This window comes from Marmota flaviventris, chromosome 17, assembly GCF_047511675.1.
Source record: "Marmota flaviventris isolate mMarFla1 chromosome 17, mMarFla1.hap1, whole genome shotgun sequence".
Taxonomy (NCBI): Eukaryota; Metazoa; Chordata; class Mammalia; order Rodentia; family Sciuridae; genus Marmota; species Marmota flaviventris.
The window spans coordinates 51,479,123-51,495,924 of NC_092514.1; the positions used below are offsets into that span (position 1 = coordinate 51,479,123).

Genomic DNA, 16,802 nt, shown 5'->3' on the forward strand with positions numbered 1-16,802 from the left:
GTAGGCTGTTTCTCCTGAATGTAAAACCTTCACCAGATTTAGCACACTTCCAAGACTAGTTCTCTAGACTGCAGCAACTTCTCTCCTAAGCACTCAAAGGAGGTGGCAATCAGTAAATACTTGCTAAGTCAACAGTAATCCTTATCCTTTCTCACTTATCTAAAACTTCAGTCCTTCATACATTTTCCTTTTCGAAGTTTTTTTTTTTTTTCTCTTCAACACTTATCACCAAATACTTGAGTTTTACTTATTTATCACTTCCTTATCTTCTATGCCACAAGCGCCAAGAGGGCAGGGATTTTTGCCAGTTTTGTCTATGCCTGGGAATCTCTTGGACTACAGAATTTTTAAAAAAGTAGAATGCAAATATTACAATCAACCACAGAGCGTTTGCCATCACCTGGAAGAGTATCAAAGACCTACAAATATCTGTTAAATGAATACGTGATCATTTTTAAAAGTTGATGCGCGACATGATCACGCCGAAAGCCTGTTAAAACGCTTATTCCCAGGCTTGTGCTCACCAACGGATTCCATTATGGAATTGGAACTCCTTGAATCACTGGCAAGGAACGGGGGCAAGTGATGAGACCACCACCGCCAGCCAGACAGACAGCAGAGCTGAGCCGCCCCAAATGATCACGACTACAGTTCGCAAAACAAAAACGTGTAGAGCGCCTGCTGCATACAAGGCGCAGTGGCTCCTCCCGGGCAGAATAAGGCGTGGTCTGTGCCCGCCCAAGCTTGCAGTCCAGCGCGGGAAGGCCGGGTACGCAAAGCGGAGCCCCTCGGCGCCAGCCTTCAGGGCTCCCTCCCTCCCTCCCACCTGAGCGCTCGCCGCCGCAGGTCGCCCAGGCTCCGCCTTCAGAACCTCGCCGCCCGCAGCGCACCCCGCCTGAGCGCGCTCGGCCCGCGCCGGGGCCTCCCTCACCCGCGGGCCCCGCAGCCGCCGCAGCAGCGCGTCCTCGTCGTCCTCGACATCACCGAAAACCAGCTCTTCCAGGCACCGCTCTACGGCCGGTTTGTCCTCCTCCAGTGTCAGGCGATTCTGCTGCCGGAGCCGTCTCTCCTCCGCCGCCGCGGCGACAGTGATCGAAACGGCTGCAGCGGTCGGCTGGGCCGGCGGTGTCCGCCGAGATGAAGGGGCAGCCTTTTGGGGTGGCCCGCCCGTCCCTGCCCTGGCTTTCTGGTCTGACCTCATTTTGGTCTTCCTGTCCGGCCTCGCGCGGGCTCTCCGTTCGGGTCTCATCCGGCTCCTGCGTTCGGGCGGCATTGTTGGGTTTGAGAAGAAACGCAACCGCTCACGTGGAGCTGTTCTGCGCACGCGCTCCGTCGCCTCGCAGGCTGCCACCGAGGAGTTCCTGGGGGACCGGAAGGAGCTTGCGCAGCCTCTGGCCACGTGACCAATACCATACGTCACTCCCACTCCCCTCGCCAGCCCCTCCCCTTGTGGGAGTTCCTCCGGGAGGGCCAATCTTCCGGGTGTAGGGGGACGCGGCGTGATTGGAGTGGAAATTTTTTCTAACACAACAAATGCAACATATTGAAAGGTGCGCAAGACAGCCAGAGTACAAACGGGGGTGACTGAATGAAACTTCTACTCTTCCTTCAGATCTTTTAACCACTGGACTTCACTCAAACCCCAATTACTTTTACTTCCCTTCGTTTTGGTACGGTCCTTAGAGTACGGAGCCTGCAGAGGGTCCCACGCTGGAGGAGAGAGAGGAGGGTATGTAGGGAAGTGGGCCAATCGGGGCGCGGGTCACGGCGCAGGCGCGCTGGGGAGGGAGGGCTATGCTAATGTTGTTGATATCCTGGGGCCACCCGAGTTAAAGGGGGGAAATCCGGGGGCTGCCGCAGCCGCCACCAGTCTGGGCCCAGCTGGGGGCTCCCTTTAGTCGCCGCCGTCCCGGGGAGAGGCGCCTGCCCCCAGCTCGGGGAGGGGGCGCCGCGGGCTCGGGGAGCACGGACAACCCCTACCCATGAGGCCCTGATGGAAAACACAAAGGATCTGGTGAGAGCCGAGCGCGGCAGCTGCTTTGTGTACCAGGTGGGGGGAACGCCTGCAGCTCCCCGACCCCAGGAACCCCGCAGCTCCCTGACCCCGCTCCCAGGCCTGCTTCTTCATCCCACGCCCCCTCCCCCTACCGACCGTTAAACGATTCAGGGGTTCCCCTCCCCCACCCCCTCAGTCCCGGATTCGTTCGGGTTCTTTCCTCCACACTCTGGGGGAAACAAATCGAGAAGAAAGTTTTTTTTTTATGCCCCCCACCCCCACCCTACTCTGACTAGGGAGAAGGGCTGAATCCGACACTTACTTTTTTAGGCGTCCAGGGTGGGAGAGTGCAATGGAGACCTCACTTTTTGGGGGAGGTGGGTGTGGGGAAATATAGTTTTGGTGCTTTGCAAAAAAAGGTACCTATCCGTTTGGGGACCGGTGCCGCAAGGTATTTTGCACGTGGAGGTGGAAATATTGAAAGGGGGCGGGGTGGGCACGTGTGGGAAGGAGAGGTGGGAGGGGTGTTTGGGAAGCCGCCACCAAGGCCGCTTATTTAAAAGGGTTCCAGATCGGTGGGCTTCTAAGACTACTGCGTTCTCTTTTGTGAAATAAAAATCCTAACATTTCAGAGTCGGAAGAGACATTAGAGGTCACCCAAAGCAGCCGTCCCCTCTGCAGCCTCTGAAAAGTGGTAGGTAGTTTGGCCTCTACTAAACCCCTACAAACACTGAGTGCTCACTACTGCCCAGGAAAGGCCCTTTCGTTTTTAAGTAATTCTCATCCTTTGCCTACCCTTATTAGACCCTTCAGTCTCATTCATGTCCTGGTTAAGTTGCTCCTTTTTTTACTTCTCAAATTTTCTCTCACATCCTCCTCACCCACCCACTGCTCATTGGCCTATATTTTGTGTGCCAGGAAAGAACAGCAGGGAAGTGGAGTGACGGGGGGGATTTGAGAAAGTGAAGGCCAGCTGAAAACTTTGCTGGGTCAATTTCAAGTGTACTGACTTACATATCTTAAGATGGTTGATACTCTTCTGACAGGAAACTAGAGAATTGAAATCAGGATTTCATGGCCATTTTCTCTCACTAGTGCAACTTTTTAAAGTTAGAAATTTCATCATCTCTGTAGTTCTATCACAAAACACATTTGCTTATTGCCTCACTTTCCCTAAGGATGCCTAAAAATGCATCCTGGGGAAAATACTTAAAGCCCTTAGAAACTTCAGCCTGGTAGAGAACTGATCAGAACTACTCTCCATCATTTTTTTTAACAGTTCTGTCTTTTATGAGATTTGAAATTTATGCAGCACTTTAATATTTGCTTAGAGTTTGCAATATTTTTAATGCTCCCTACATTAAAAAGCACCAGTATTTGTCACTCGGTAGTTCGGTTTCAAATATATATTGTTGCTCAGTCTTTTAATGTTCTTCATTTAGTGAGCTCTGTTGCCTCCAGTAGTTTTCTTGGCAAAAGAATCTTGGGGCACGTGTTTTTTTCTTCCTAATATGGTGAAGTGGGAGTCCAAACATAATGTAGAAGTAATGCATCTGGTCTCAAAGACAGCCAATAAATTTTTATCCTAAACTTCCAGGCCCCTGTTTAGAATGTTAGAGCACATTTTTTTCTTTCCTCTCTTATGACTTAGAGACTTGCTTTGCTCTAGTGTGCTTAGGCTGGTTTTTGTTTACCTCAATACCAAAGACTGTTTAGAAAGAAAATAGATTTTTTTTTGCACCACATCCTCTGAAAAACAAATAGCTTTTATATTTATATAGAACCCATACTCAAGGCTTGTGAATAACTTGTAAATTATAGCAAAATCTGTCTTGAGCAAGTTTCTGTTCATATGTGAAGCCATGTTTTTCAACCATACAATTTTTAACTTTGTGAACTTGGACATGTAATATTTTCTTAAAAATCTAGTCACTAAAATTTAACATGGAATTGAATACTAGATCATGAAAATATTAATAGAGCAGTATAATTGTGTCTTTAAAGTTGTAATCAATATGGAGTTCCAAGTTGTTTTCCTGCTTACTTTAAATGTGAGCTGTCATGACATAAGTTGACTAACTTTGGAACCATTTGCCCTCTAAACATACTAGACAGGAACAACTGGTTTCACTGCTGTATTTTTTATGACTAGTTATATGTTGACATTATTATCGAAGCCTTTCTGGATAGTCAGGTGCTGCTTGTAGTATTAATTTTGGAAATTAAAATGAAATAACTTATTTTAAAATATGTTAAAGCATATAATATTGGTCAAATAAACGTAAAATCATAGTTCATGAGTGAAATTGACATATTAACCTCATAAATCTTAAACTATGGGGCTGGGGATATAGCTCAGTGCTTGCCTCACATGCACAAGGCCCTGGGTTCAATCCCTAGCACCACAAAAAATAAATAAACCTACCTTAAACGACCTACTAAGAGCCAAAAATGCTCAGTGATCTCAATGACTACCTTCTAAACTTAAAAGAATCACTATTCTTTGGTGTCTCCTTGTTTCTCACTTTCTCATTTTTAAAATCTTTACTAGATAAGATTTAACCTTTAACACTTAGAGTTCAGAGTAAGACAGTTAATATGTCTCATTAGTCTTAGATTTTCAATTCCAAGAGAGATAAAACAGAACAATAGGGAAAAAAAGTTCCTAAGTAGTTACAATAAGCTTAACTGTGTCTTCCAACAATAGTAGTGTATTAACTATCCCAGACAACTTTTTTTTTTAAGAGAGAGAATTTTTTAATTTTTTTTTTTTTTTTTAGTTTTCGGTGGACACAACAAATTTTATTTTTATGTGGTGCTGAGGATCGAACCCAGCGCCTCCCGCATGCCAGGCGAGCGCGCTACTGCTTGAGCCACATCCCCGGCCCCAACTTTTGATTTTATGTGAAAATAACAGGTTACTTTAGTTCTTTGGTTGGGGGAGGGTACTGGATTGAACCCAGGGGTGCTTAACTACTAATCTACACCCCCAATCCCTTTGTATTTTTTGAGACAGGGTCTCACTAAGTTGCTTAAGGCCTCACTAAATTGTAGAGGCTGATCTCGAACTTGCAATCCTCCTGCCCCAGCCTCCCAAGTTGCTGGGATTACAGGTGGGTAGTGCCATGCAGTTAAGATCTTTTTTTTTTTTTTAATGAACATTTTTTAAGGATTTAGTTCCCATAAACTTATAATTTATTTTTTTTCTTTGCTTCAGTCAAGAAAAGGTGCCTAAAGGGGTTGTGGCTCAGCAGTGGAGTACTCGCCTGGCGTGCACGGGGCACTGGGTTCAATCTTCAGCACCACATAAATGTAAAATAAAGATATTGTGTCCATCTAAAACTTAAAAAAATAATTATTAAAAAAAGAAAAGGTGCATGAATAATAATTCCATTTGAACAAACTCTATAAATGTGAGGTAGGATGAAGTGGTGGAGTGAGGGGGCCCTGGAAAAGTAGGTTAGAGTTGTGATTCTGCCACTGTCTAGTTACATGATAGTAGTTGAAGGTCCTGTGTCTCAGTTTTCTCATCCCAGTTGAAAAGTTGATGTATAATCAGTTAGCATTGTCCAGTAGAACTTGGTGCAGTGGTGGAAACATCCTATATTCGTGCTGTCCATATATGACTATTGAGCACTTAAAATGTAGCTAGTAAACCAAAGAACTCAATTTTTTATTGTATTAATCAGTCAATTTCAATAGCCACGTGTCTGCCAAATTGAACATGCAGGTATAGAACAGTGTTTTTCAAATATAGCTAGACTTCCCTCTTGGAGGCTTTTGTTAAAAATACATACTCCTCCCCTGGATATAGTAAGGTCTACAGTAGTAAGGTCTGCAGTAACATCTGAGAATTTGTTTTAAATGTATGCTCTAGAGAGCTTTATTTTTGTTTTGTTTTTCATCAGATTAGTTAAAGAAACACTGCATAAGAGATTTCTGAGCACCCTTCTAGTTCTTACTGTGGTGTTGATAACCTAGCATTTAGTATAATATAAGTGACCTCTGAACAAAGTGAGCAAACTGGGCTCTAGCTCTGGCTCTGCCACCTTCTGACCTGTGATCTCAGACAAGTTTCCTAATCTCTTTGAGCTTTCTCCTATTCCTCATCTGAAATGTGGGGTGAGAATCAGCCTTGCTTCCCTTCTGAAGTTTTCTATAAACCAGAATCCCCTCTTCTCCCTTTTCACTGGATTATCTAATTCATACTCTATTCTTATAAAACTGGTTGTATATAAAGCTCATTCATTTATTAAATCAATTGCAGCCACAGTTTGCAGTCTTAGTTGTAAAATGGGCATAATGAGTCTTAATTTTTTTTTGGATTTCTGATGCTTAGCATAACGATGCGTGTAGCTCCATAAATATTGACTGATATCATCTGTTTATTTACTTTTAGGCTTCAAAACTTTAATTGATTAGTTATAGATTATTTTATATACCAGAGAAATATCCCCTTACTTTACATATATGTATGTAACTCAATTTTTTTTAAATTTTTTAGTTGTAGTTGGGCACAATATCTTTATTTTATTCATTCAATTTTTTTTTTTTTTTTTTTTTAATATGGTGCTTAGGATCAAACCCAGGGAGGCAAGTGCTCTACTGCTGAGCCACAACTCCAGCCCTGTAACTCAGTAATGTTCTATTGGTTAATGTTCAGTGATTTCGTATCTGGGGATAGATTGAACCCAGGGGCTATCTACCACTGAACTACCTCCCCAGTCCTTGTTATTTTGAGATAGTATCTCACTAAAATAGTTGAATCTGGCCTCAACTTGTGTTTCTCCTGCTATTAAAAGCCGGAGTAGCTGGGGTTAAAGACATGCGCCACCATGCCCAGCAGTGATTACATAGCTTTTGAGCAACCAGCTTCAAATATATTTTTAAAAGATAATCATGCTAGGGATGTTGCATGGTGGTAGAGCATTTGCCTAGCCTGCACAAGAAACTGGGTTTGGTACCCAGAGCTTTCAAAAAAAAAAAAAAAAACACCAAGAGAACTATTAGGTTTTTTTCATTAGCCCTGATAATAATGATCTTAAAGACCCTCTAGGCCACCATGTGTTTCATACTTAATTTTGACAAGGTCATCTTATTTTTAATTAGCTTTTCAGGTTCATACTTAAGGATTCATAACTTTCTTCTGAAGAACTGAAAGTGTCCATGTGAACTATTTTATTTTATCATACATCTTCCTGTGTGGTAAGTGGTATTTTCCTTATTTAGAAGAGAGAGAAACTGAGACCCAAGTAATTGTTGCATCCAAAGTCATGATAATGATAAAACCAGAAGTTGGATCCCAAAACAGAAATTTGGATTTATCACTGGCCAAACTGTGCTTTTCATCCAGGTGTGGAATAAGGAAGAGGCCAGCGAGAGCTTAAAAAGCACCCTCACTTCTAAGTCCAGTCATCATAGAATATCTGTTGTGAAGTTTGTGAGCTCATGCATACAATGTTCACATTTAAAGTTTGAGAAAATATACTTGTCAGATGCCATCTCGCGCAATCCTGCCTGGAACATGAATCTTCCTTTTGTCCAGTTATCCACAATTTTATCCACCCATTATTTACTAGCCATCTCAGTTATCAGACTATTAAGGTATTAGAGGGCTTGTGTTAAAATACCTTATGTAGGAGCCTGAAGCCATATTGATCATCTCATCATATAGGCCTTATATCATTACAAGAAAGGTGAGTATAGACTAAGTAGATATTTTGTCAGATTCCATTCATATAACTTCTATTACAGTATATTTCAATTATTCTCTTATTGTTAATCTTACTGTGCCCAATTTATAAATTATTATAGATATTCATAGAAGCTGGTAGAATTCTGGTAGGAGGAGGAGAATTAACTGGAAAAGTACATGAGGGAGATTTCTAGAATGACAGAGAAGTGCTATATCTTGATATGCATTCAAAAATATGCCTCATGTTTTTTTGGGGGGGCCAAGTTACCAGGGATTGAACTCAGGGGCACTCAACCACTGAGCCACATCCCCAGCCCTATTTTGTATTTTATTTAGAGACAGGGCCTCATTGAGTTGCTTAGCACCTCACTTTTGCTGGTGTTGACTTTGAACTTGCGATCCTCCTGTCTTAGCCTCCCAAACTGCTGGGATTATAGACTTGTGCCACCATGCCCAGCATGCCTCAGTTTTGAAAAACTTAACTGTTAAGTAAAAGAGAAATGCAAACAAACTGCAGTTTCTTATAAACAATGATTAAAATACTAAGCAACATAAACTGTACAATATATTTATTGTATAGTGAGAAGAAAATTCATAGCCCTATATTAATGAATATGCTTGTCTCAGAAGCAAAAAGAACCAAAAAAAAGCCAAAAGAAAACACACACACACACACACAAAAAAAAAAAAAAAAAAAGTAAAAAAGAAAAGTAGAAATTAATGAGTTAGGGGCTGGGGTTAAAGCTCAGTGATAGAGTACCTGTCTAGCACATGTGAGGCACTAGGTTCAATCCTCAGCACCACATAAAAAATAAATGAATAAACAAAGGTATTGTATCCATCTGCAAATAAAAGAAATTAATGAGTTTACCCAAAAAAAAAAACAAAAAAACTATACATCCAATTAATGAATCAATCCTGGGCCTTTAGGGGAAAATTTGCAAGACAGATAAACCATTAACTAATTTAAGATGAGAAAAAGAACAATAGATAGACCAAGGGGAATTCTGCCTGGGACATCACATGTTCCCAGTGCTACATGACTACAGAAAATGGAAGAGGAAATTGTGATTATTTTTAGAAATAATACTGATTTCTAAACCTTTGATGGAGGTAATGCAAAGAAATGAAAACTACAGATAATAGTTAAGAATATCACTGTAAAATTCTAACTATTACGCAGTCTCTCGCACCACATTAACTCATTGTGTCCCAGATGTGGAACACCTTTAAAAACTTAAATTGAGCAACAAATATACCATAAGGGTAACTGAAATAATATGTGAATATTATGTTCACAGAATTAAAAACTTGTGACTTAATGAATTGTGTAAAAACATCTTGGTGAAGCTTATACTAGAAATACAAAGATAATTTAGTGTTTGGGAACCTACATAATTTACTATATTAATAGTTCTGAACAGAAAGATTATAGATCTTGAAAAGGCCTGAGGCAAAATTTTAACACCTAACCAAAAGTTTTGAGAAAACAGGAGTGGATAAATACTTCTTTATTTAACATGACTTTATTTTCACAAATAAGCACCTCAGTCCTAAAGCCAGCATTTTAATAAGAAACACAGTAACAAAGTAAGGGTGACTCTTTTCTACACTATTTAGACTAGAACTCTGAGCCCATACATGCAGGATGGAGAAAACAAGTCAGGCATAATACTGGAAAAAGAAAAAATAAAGTTTCTTTGTTGGTGACATGATTGTTTTTATGAAAAGCCATAGAAAATCAATGGCCAAACTATCTCAAGACAATTTGAGAATCTTAAATAATAAATGTCCATGTAGTGCAGAAATAACCAGTTAAGACAATACAACAACCAGGCATGGTGGTGCACATCTATAATCCAAGCTAATCAGTAATTTGAGGCCGGAGGATCTCAAGCTCGAGGCCAGCCTTGGCAACTTAGTGAGACCCTGTCTCAAAAAAATAAAATGACAAAAAACTAGCTCAGTGGTAGAGTGACCCTGGGTTCAATCCCCAAAACTTCAAAAAAGGAAGGAAAATAGAAAAGGTGGTACCACAAAAAGAAAATCACACTTATAATAGGAACAACAAAATACTTTTAAAATTCTTAAGGATGTGCTTTAATGAGAATTGTTTTAAAAGCTATGTGAAGCTTGGGGTCTGGGGTTGTAGAGCACTTGTTTAGCATGTGTAAGGCACTAAGTTCGATCCTCAGCACCACATAAAAAATAAAGTTATTATGTCCATCTACAACTAAAAAAAAAATTTTTTTTTTTTTTTTAAATAAAACACTATGTGAACCAAACTATAAAGCATTCCTAAAAGACACAAGTTAAGCCAGGCACGGTGACACACGCCTATAATCCTCCACAAGTTCCAGACCAACCTCAGCAACTCAGTATGGGCCCTATCTCAGATTTTAAAAAGGCGGGAGCTGGGGTTGTTGGCTCAGTGGTTAAGCAACCCTGGGTTCAATCCCCAGTACCAAAAAGAAAACACAAGATAAATTTGAACAAATGGAAAAGCATCCATTGTTCTTGTTTAAGACATCTCAATATCATCTAGTTGTCACATCTTTCTAAGTTAATTGATAAATTTGATTAAATCCCAATATAAATTTTTTGGTATAGAGTTGAACTAGTTAATACAAGAAGTTCATCTGGAAAAAGAAACATGCAAGAATATGGAAACATTAAAAGAGCTCTTTGAAGTGGATCTAGCTCCAGCAGGTATAAAAATATCCTGGAAAGCCTGTAATTATAAAAGCTAGGAAATGGCACGTGACTAGACAAACAAACAAACAAGCCCTGCACCACCTAATCTTTTAGTCAACAGGGAACCACATGTACAATAGTGGTACCATAAGATTATAACGGTGCTGAAATTTTCCTGTTGCTTATGACATTATAGTAGCCACTATAATGTGGTAGCACAATGTACTATGTGTTTGTGTTGATGCTGGTGTAAACAAACCTACTGTATTCTAGTGCTTTAAAAGTATATCACACACAGTTATGTACACTACGTAATGCTTAATAATAAATGCCTGTGACTGGTTTATGTGTTTACTATGCTTTTTATCATTATTTCAAAGTGTACATGTTATTTTTTTAAGTTCGCTGTTAAACAGTATTCCATGTTATATCAACAGTAGCCTCATAAATCTCATGTTCACTGCATCTTTCCATCATGCCATTTTCTCTTCTACTTGATTTAGTCACATGTTGTTTTGCTCATCGTGGCCCCTAAGCATACAAAATCCATTGCTCATATTGCCACTGTGAGGCCACATGGAGGGACTGACTTGAAAATGAAACAAGTGATTAAGCACTACAAAGGTGGAAAATCAGTGATGGTTATTGCTCGCCAGTCAGGCATGTCCCATTCCTCCATAGCCATGAGCTTGAAGAACAAGAACAAAGAAGGATCTGCTTCATTGAAGGCAATAAGACTACAATTCAAGAAGGGTCTATGTCTGATGTGCAGGTACTTCTAATGACCTGGATTGAAGACCAAACACAGAAGCATATTCCTCTCAGTACCATGATGGTCATGGCCAAGGCAAAAAGTTGGTGATGATGAAAGAAAAGGCTGGACCTGACCACAGTGTTGAATTTACTACTAGCTTTGAGTGGCTGAAATGATTCAGAAATCATTAGTTCATTGCATTATGTGAAAGTGAATGGTGAGTGCTGATGTGAAAACAGCTGAAGAACTTGTGGAAACTAGGCTGATTGGGGGAAATAATTATTTGTCAGAGCACTCTAACAGCATAGGCTATATAATATAGCCTAATGTGTAGTAGGCATAGTTTCTGGGTTTGTGTAAGTGCATTTTATGTTTAACCAACAGCAGAATCATTCAGTGTTACATTTCTTGAAACATGTTCCTGAAATTAATTGACATGTGGGTATAGTATAAGATCCAGAAGCGGACAAAACCACATAGGGATACCTAATACTTAAAGTGGTATTTCAAACCAGAGGTAAAGGTGGACATTCTAATAAAAGATATTTTAGCAACTACCTAGCTATTTGGTGGTGAGGGGGTGGATATTAGGCCCATTTTTCACACCATACACAAGAATAAACTCCAAATGGGTCAGAATCTAAATATAAAACTGTATAAATGCCAGAAGGAAATGTGGGTAAATTTTTCTATATCATGATTTAAGAAATTCTTTTCTAATTGATTCATAATTAAGATGCAATGAAAGACTATACTGGTTGCCCTAGGGATATAGCTCAATGGTAGAGTGCATGCTTCAAATGCATAGGCCCTGCGTTTGATTCTTAGCTTCAAAAAAGAAAAAAATACTGGTAAATTTTAATACATTAAAAAAAATAATTTTAGCCAAAAAAACTTCATGTGCAGAATCATAATTTGCCATAAATACAGAGAAGAGTGAATTTCTGAGTACAAACAACTGAAATAAATCATGACTAAAAACCTTAAGGAAAAAGCACAAAAAGATCAGAACAGACAAATCCCACGTGCGCAAAAGAAGATACAAAAAAAGACAAACTATGCAAGACTGAGCACTGAGTTTAAAGAGTTGGTCTTTAATATCAACTCCCCACTAAAAACGAGAGTTTCTTGGAAAAATGAATTTCAGGGTTGGAACAGCATAGGTAAAAAGAAAATTGAGCGTGAAACATGTTTTTGTGCCAGAAAGGAAGTACTCAAAAATTGTCAGGAACTTGTGAAAAAGAACCAGTTTGGGGAGATCCTAGCAGCCAAACCTGGGATGATATGAGCCCCCAGATAAGGACAATGATGAATTGTTGGGGGAAAATAGGAATTAATTCATACTGGTAATTAATAGGTAAGCAGATGAAGTGAGAGTAAGATTTCTTGATGACTGACTGGTGTAGCGCTGCAGTTGGGAAGTCATTTTAGCAGCCATCATGATAGAGTTTGGTTTGGCAAGGATTATCATTACATAGTAAATTAAGGGTGGGAGTGGGATTTTAATGAGAAGCAATATATGCATATTTTAATCATGACCCAGGCCTGCTTATTAACTGCAAGGAGAAATTAGGTGAATATACAGTGGGAAAAACTGCATGAGACCTTGGGCATTTTATGCCTCAGTTCAACATCCTGAGACGGATACAACATTGTTTATGCAGTATTGTGGGAATACATAACACGAATCTAATGAGGGAAGGTCAGATGAAACCCCCAAGATTAAAAGGGGGCAACTCTGCATTCTTCAAAATTAACCTTTCAATTTAAAAAGATAAATACAATGTGATCCTGGACTGGAAGGAAGAAATGCAGATAATGTTGTGGATTCAGTTTGTAATAAGGATGGTAAATTAGAGAATTATGTTTAACATTAATTCAAATTAATGTTGTATTTTCTCAAACTGATAACTGTGCTATAGTTAGTTATGAGAGAAAGTTTTTAATCCTAGGAAATGCATAGAGTTTAAATGATTTAGAAAACTAGAGAGAGCCAACCAGTTGGGTCCAACATTAACAACTGGTGAGTCTGTGGGTGCAAGGGTTCAGTGTTTCTGAAAGCATGATGTTATTTCCAAATAGGAATTTTAAAAAGAAAAAACTGCATTAATGTACCATTTTTCACCTGTCGTTTTGGCATATATTAAAAGACAAAGAGTATTTTCCATTAGGTTTTGAGAAGCAAGCACTCTCAATTTGCTGGTGCAAGTATAACTAGTAACTTTTCTTTGGAGAAATTTGTCAGTGTCTAACATAGGTATACACACATACATGTATCCTACTTCTGAGAATAAATCCTGGAGGAGTACTTCACTAATATAAAAATACATATGCATAACTTTATTGTAGCATATTTGTAATTGCAAAAACTTGAAAACTAGATGCTTTTGCACTGAAATGGAGTTATTTTTATTCTAAGAGGAGATTATAGTATTTGATCTTTCGTGTAAGAAAGGAAAATTAAAAAGCATGTATGTATCCATTTACCTTTGGAAAGAGTATACCTACAAAAAGCATGAACCAGAAAGCAATAAAGTTGATTACACAGAAGGAAACTGATCTTCCAGGTAGAAAATGAAATATAATTCAATGAAGGAGTTTAAAAACTAAAAGCAAGCCAAACAATTAGAAAATACTAACATAACCACTATGGAAGGAGAAATAATTCAAATAACTCTTAAGTTGGCACCCAGCCCCTTGATCTGGGGAGAAAGGGCTGCAAAGAAATTATGAACTTTTAATTTTGTATGTAATATAGTTCTTCTTTTGCTATTTAAGTATATAAAAGGATTGAGCAAATGAGTACATTGAGTTTGTTGAGGAACAAGAGTTTTCACTGTAGAAGAGACAAATAGGGAGTGTGAATAGGTTTTAAAAAGGAAAAAACCTGTGGGGGAGATTGAAATTGTGGTTATAGGTAGAAGTTCCCAATATTCTAAAATACTTGTGTACATGCATTTGTCACATACAAGTGTGTGCATATTCTTAATTCTCTCAACTGAAAGGGCCCTGAAGCAGAGAAATCCCAATGGCAATGAACAAATTGGACACCTACATGTTTATGTCTAATACAATAATAATCTAATAAAAGAAACTAAGGCTGTTTGGAGAAGTATTTGATTCCAGCTCAGAGAGAGTTGAGTTTATGATAAGTCTGAAATACCTTGTTATGCCGGGAAGTAAGGAGTTACTCCAAAAACGTTAGGAATGTGTCTAAATAACCTCATCTTGAAAGAGCTCCCACTCACCCAGTCTGTGACAGTTTGAACCATTGAGTAATTAAGAACAATAATAAATAATAAGCCATTGGAAAGTAGTAATCTCTGAGTTGATATCCATAGTAAATAGTAAGTGATAAGGTCCCTTAGAGAAGATGCCAAATGATGAACATGAAATGCTGGGGGTGGAAAATAATCACAGTTAAGGACTACTTGCACAATGATCATTGGGTGTTAAATCCAAAGTAATATTTTGATGATTAGAATATTTGTATGTTTAAGTGTTTCCCCATAGATAGCTTATTTAACGGAAAATGTTAAATAGTCTTGAAACCAGACCAAACCTAGAGCAGGTCATTAAAATTAACATCACCAGTAAACTGGACTGATAACCATCCTGCTTCTGGAGTTGATACCCTGAGAAAAACAGCACTAGTTATGTAAACAGCTGGTTGATATGCAGCATCAATTAATGAGAAAATCTCAAGTAAACCCAAAATAAAGAAATTTTTACTTTTGAGATAAGTGAAATCTGCAGAATTCCAGTTTATGTAAGATAATCTTTCAAGTAGGGAGGTCATAACACCCACTCCTGAAGTGGGGGCTGTACCACAGCACTTCCTTCCCAAGAGTTCAATATGGGAAAAGTTAAGAAACACTTTATTGCAGGGCATAGTGGCACATGCCTGTAATCCTAGTAGTTCGGGAGGATGAGGATTATGGATCACAAGTTCAAAGCCAGCCTCAGCAGTGTAGGCCCTGTCTCAAAAAGGGCTGAGGATGTGGCTCAGTGGTTAAGCACCCCTGTGTTCAATTCCCAATTACCCCCTCCCCACACAAAAATCACTTTACATGGAGAAATTTGACACTGCCTCAACCAGATGATCAAAGTCAACATCAACACTAATAAGTCATGTTGATAGTATTTATGTAACATAAATGGCACTGATGTGAGTAACTTACCTTCCAACACAACTTCAGCCTGATCATGAGAACAAATCTCAGTGGAGAGGTGTTAAACAAATTACCTAAGCAGTACTCCTCAGAACTCTCAAGATATCCAAAAAGAGAATTTTTTTTTTAAATCCACAATAACTTTAGGACAATTTATGCCTGAAGGCTTAGGGCAATTATATGTAATATAGAACCTTGGAATCGAAAGAACATTAGGTGAAAATGAAAGAGATCTGAAGTGTAGAGTGTTTAAGGATAACGTGTCAATGTTGATTATTTGCAACAAATGCACAATAAGATTTAATAATAGTAGAAGTGGATGTTTAAACCTGCTGTATTTTCAGTTTTTCTAACTTCTGAAAAATAGCTCCTTTAAGGGAGGGAACTATGTTCTTAAAAATATGTTAAGTGTTAAGAAAGACAAAATTATCCTTCTAGATTCAAACTTAAGATTGACATGACAAATGGAATGTTTGATCTTGGACTAGAGGGGGAAAAAATCCACACATTGAGTCATCAACAGAATGTGAGTGGTAGATTAGATTAAAGTATTGGGTTAATTTTGTAATTTCTTGATCATTATTGCTATGCTGATACCATATAAGAGGATATCATTATTAGGAAAGGCACATTGAAATGTAGGGCAGTATTTCCCAACCAGGGTGGTTTTACCTCCTACAAGACGTGGTAGCTCCTGGAGGCTTTTAGGGTTGTCACAGGGTGAATGGGGGAATATTACTGCCAGAAATGGTACTAAACATACTAAATACAATGCACCGTGTAAGTTCTCTGGCCCAAAATGCCAGTATAAGGTTGAGAAACCCTGAGCTATGCTTCCAGCCCTGATTTAGAGGTAAGTGGACTTTGAAGCATGTAAGCTTTTCACAAATAGTTGGGGGGAAGTTGTATATAGAGAGAAATAAATGGGTCAGAATGCTAATAATTGATCAATCAGGTTAATGATATCAAGTTTGTATTATTGGAACTGCTGTTAAATTACAAATAAATGATACTAAAAAGCTAACTATTTTATAGTAAAAGTTTTATTATTACCTTCTTAAAGTAAAAAAGACATAATATATTCAATAAATTAATTTTATGAAAAATAAAAATATATAACCCAGCTAGTACTCAATAGATCAAAATACTTGCTTTTTTTTTAATTGCTGTGTTTACATAGTATGTAGCTAGTATACTACTACCTATTACTGCTGTTCACCCAGTCACTAGTACCTTTAGTATAATAATTTTTTCTAGTAATTGTTGGCTTTTTTTTTTTTTTGTACTAGGGATTGAACCCAGGAGTACTTAACATCCCCAGCCCTTCATATTTTTTAAGACAGGGCCCTCACTAAGTTTCCGAGAGCCTTGCTAAGTTGCTGAGTCTGGCTTTGAACCTGAGATCCTGCTGCCCCACTCTCCTGAGCTGCTAAGCGTGCACCACTGCACCTGGCTCGTGTTTTCATTTGGTTGTGTTGGGAGTATCACCAT

General features: G+C 39.0%; 2 protein-coding genes across 12 annotated transcripts in view; one reads left to right on the forward strand and one right to left on the reverse strand.

Annotated features, from left to right (window-relative positions):
* Utp18 (UTP18 small subunit processome component) overlaps positions 1–1,358 on the reverse strand; it is a 36,176-nt gene extending 34,818 nt beyond the window's left edge. The window contains exon 1 of the mRNA XM_027924757.2: positions 932–1,358. Coding sequence (XP_027780558.1) covers positions 932–1,273 — 342 coding nt within the window. The 5' untranslated portion in view covers positions 1,274–1,358. The remainder of the gene's footprint in view (positions 1–931) is intronic.
* Positions 1,359–1,388: 30 nt separating this feature from the next.
* The window catches only part of Mbtd1 (mbt domain containing 1), a 64,001-nt gene continuing 48,587 nt past the window's right edge, over positions 1,389–16,802 (forward strand). For 7 of the 11 annotated variants that reach the window (XR_011705014.1, XM_071603389.1, XM_071603397.1 and 4 more), the window contains exons 1-3: positions 1,787–2,014; positions 2,629–2,690; positions 7,106–7,201. The gene's annotated coding sequence lies outside the window, so the exon portion shown is untranslated. Of the gene's footprint in view, positions 1,730–1,786; positions 2,051–2,628; positions 2,691–7,105; positions 7,202–16,802 lie in introns of those variants that run through there. The other 4 variants (XM_071603391.1, XM_071603392.1, XM_071603394.1 and 1 more) reach the window with 4 other exon arrangements.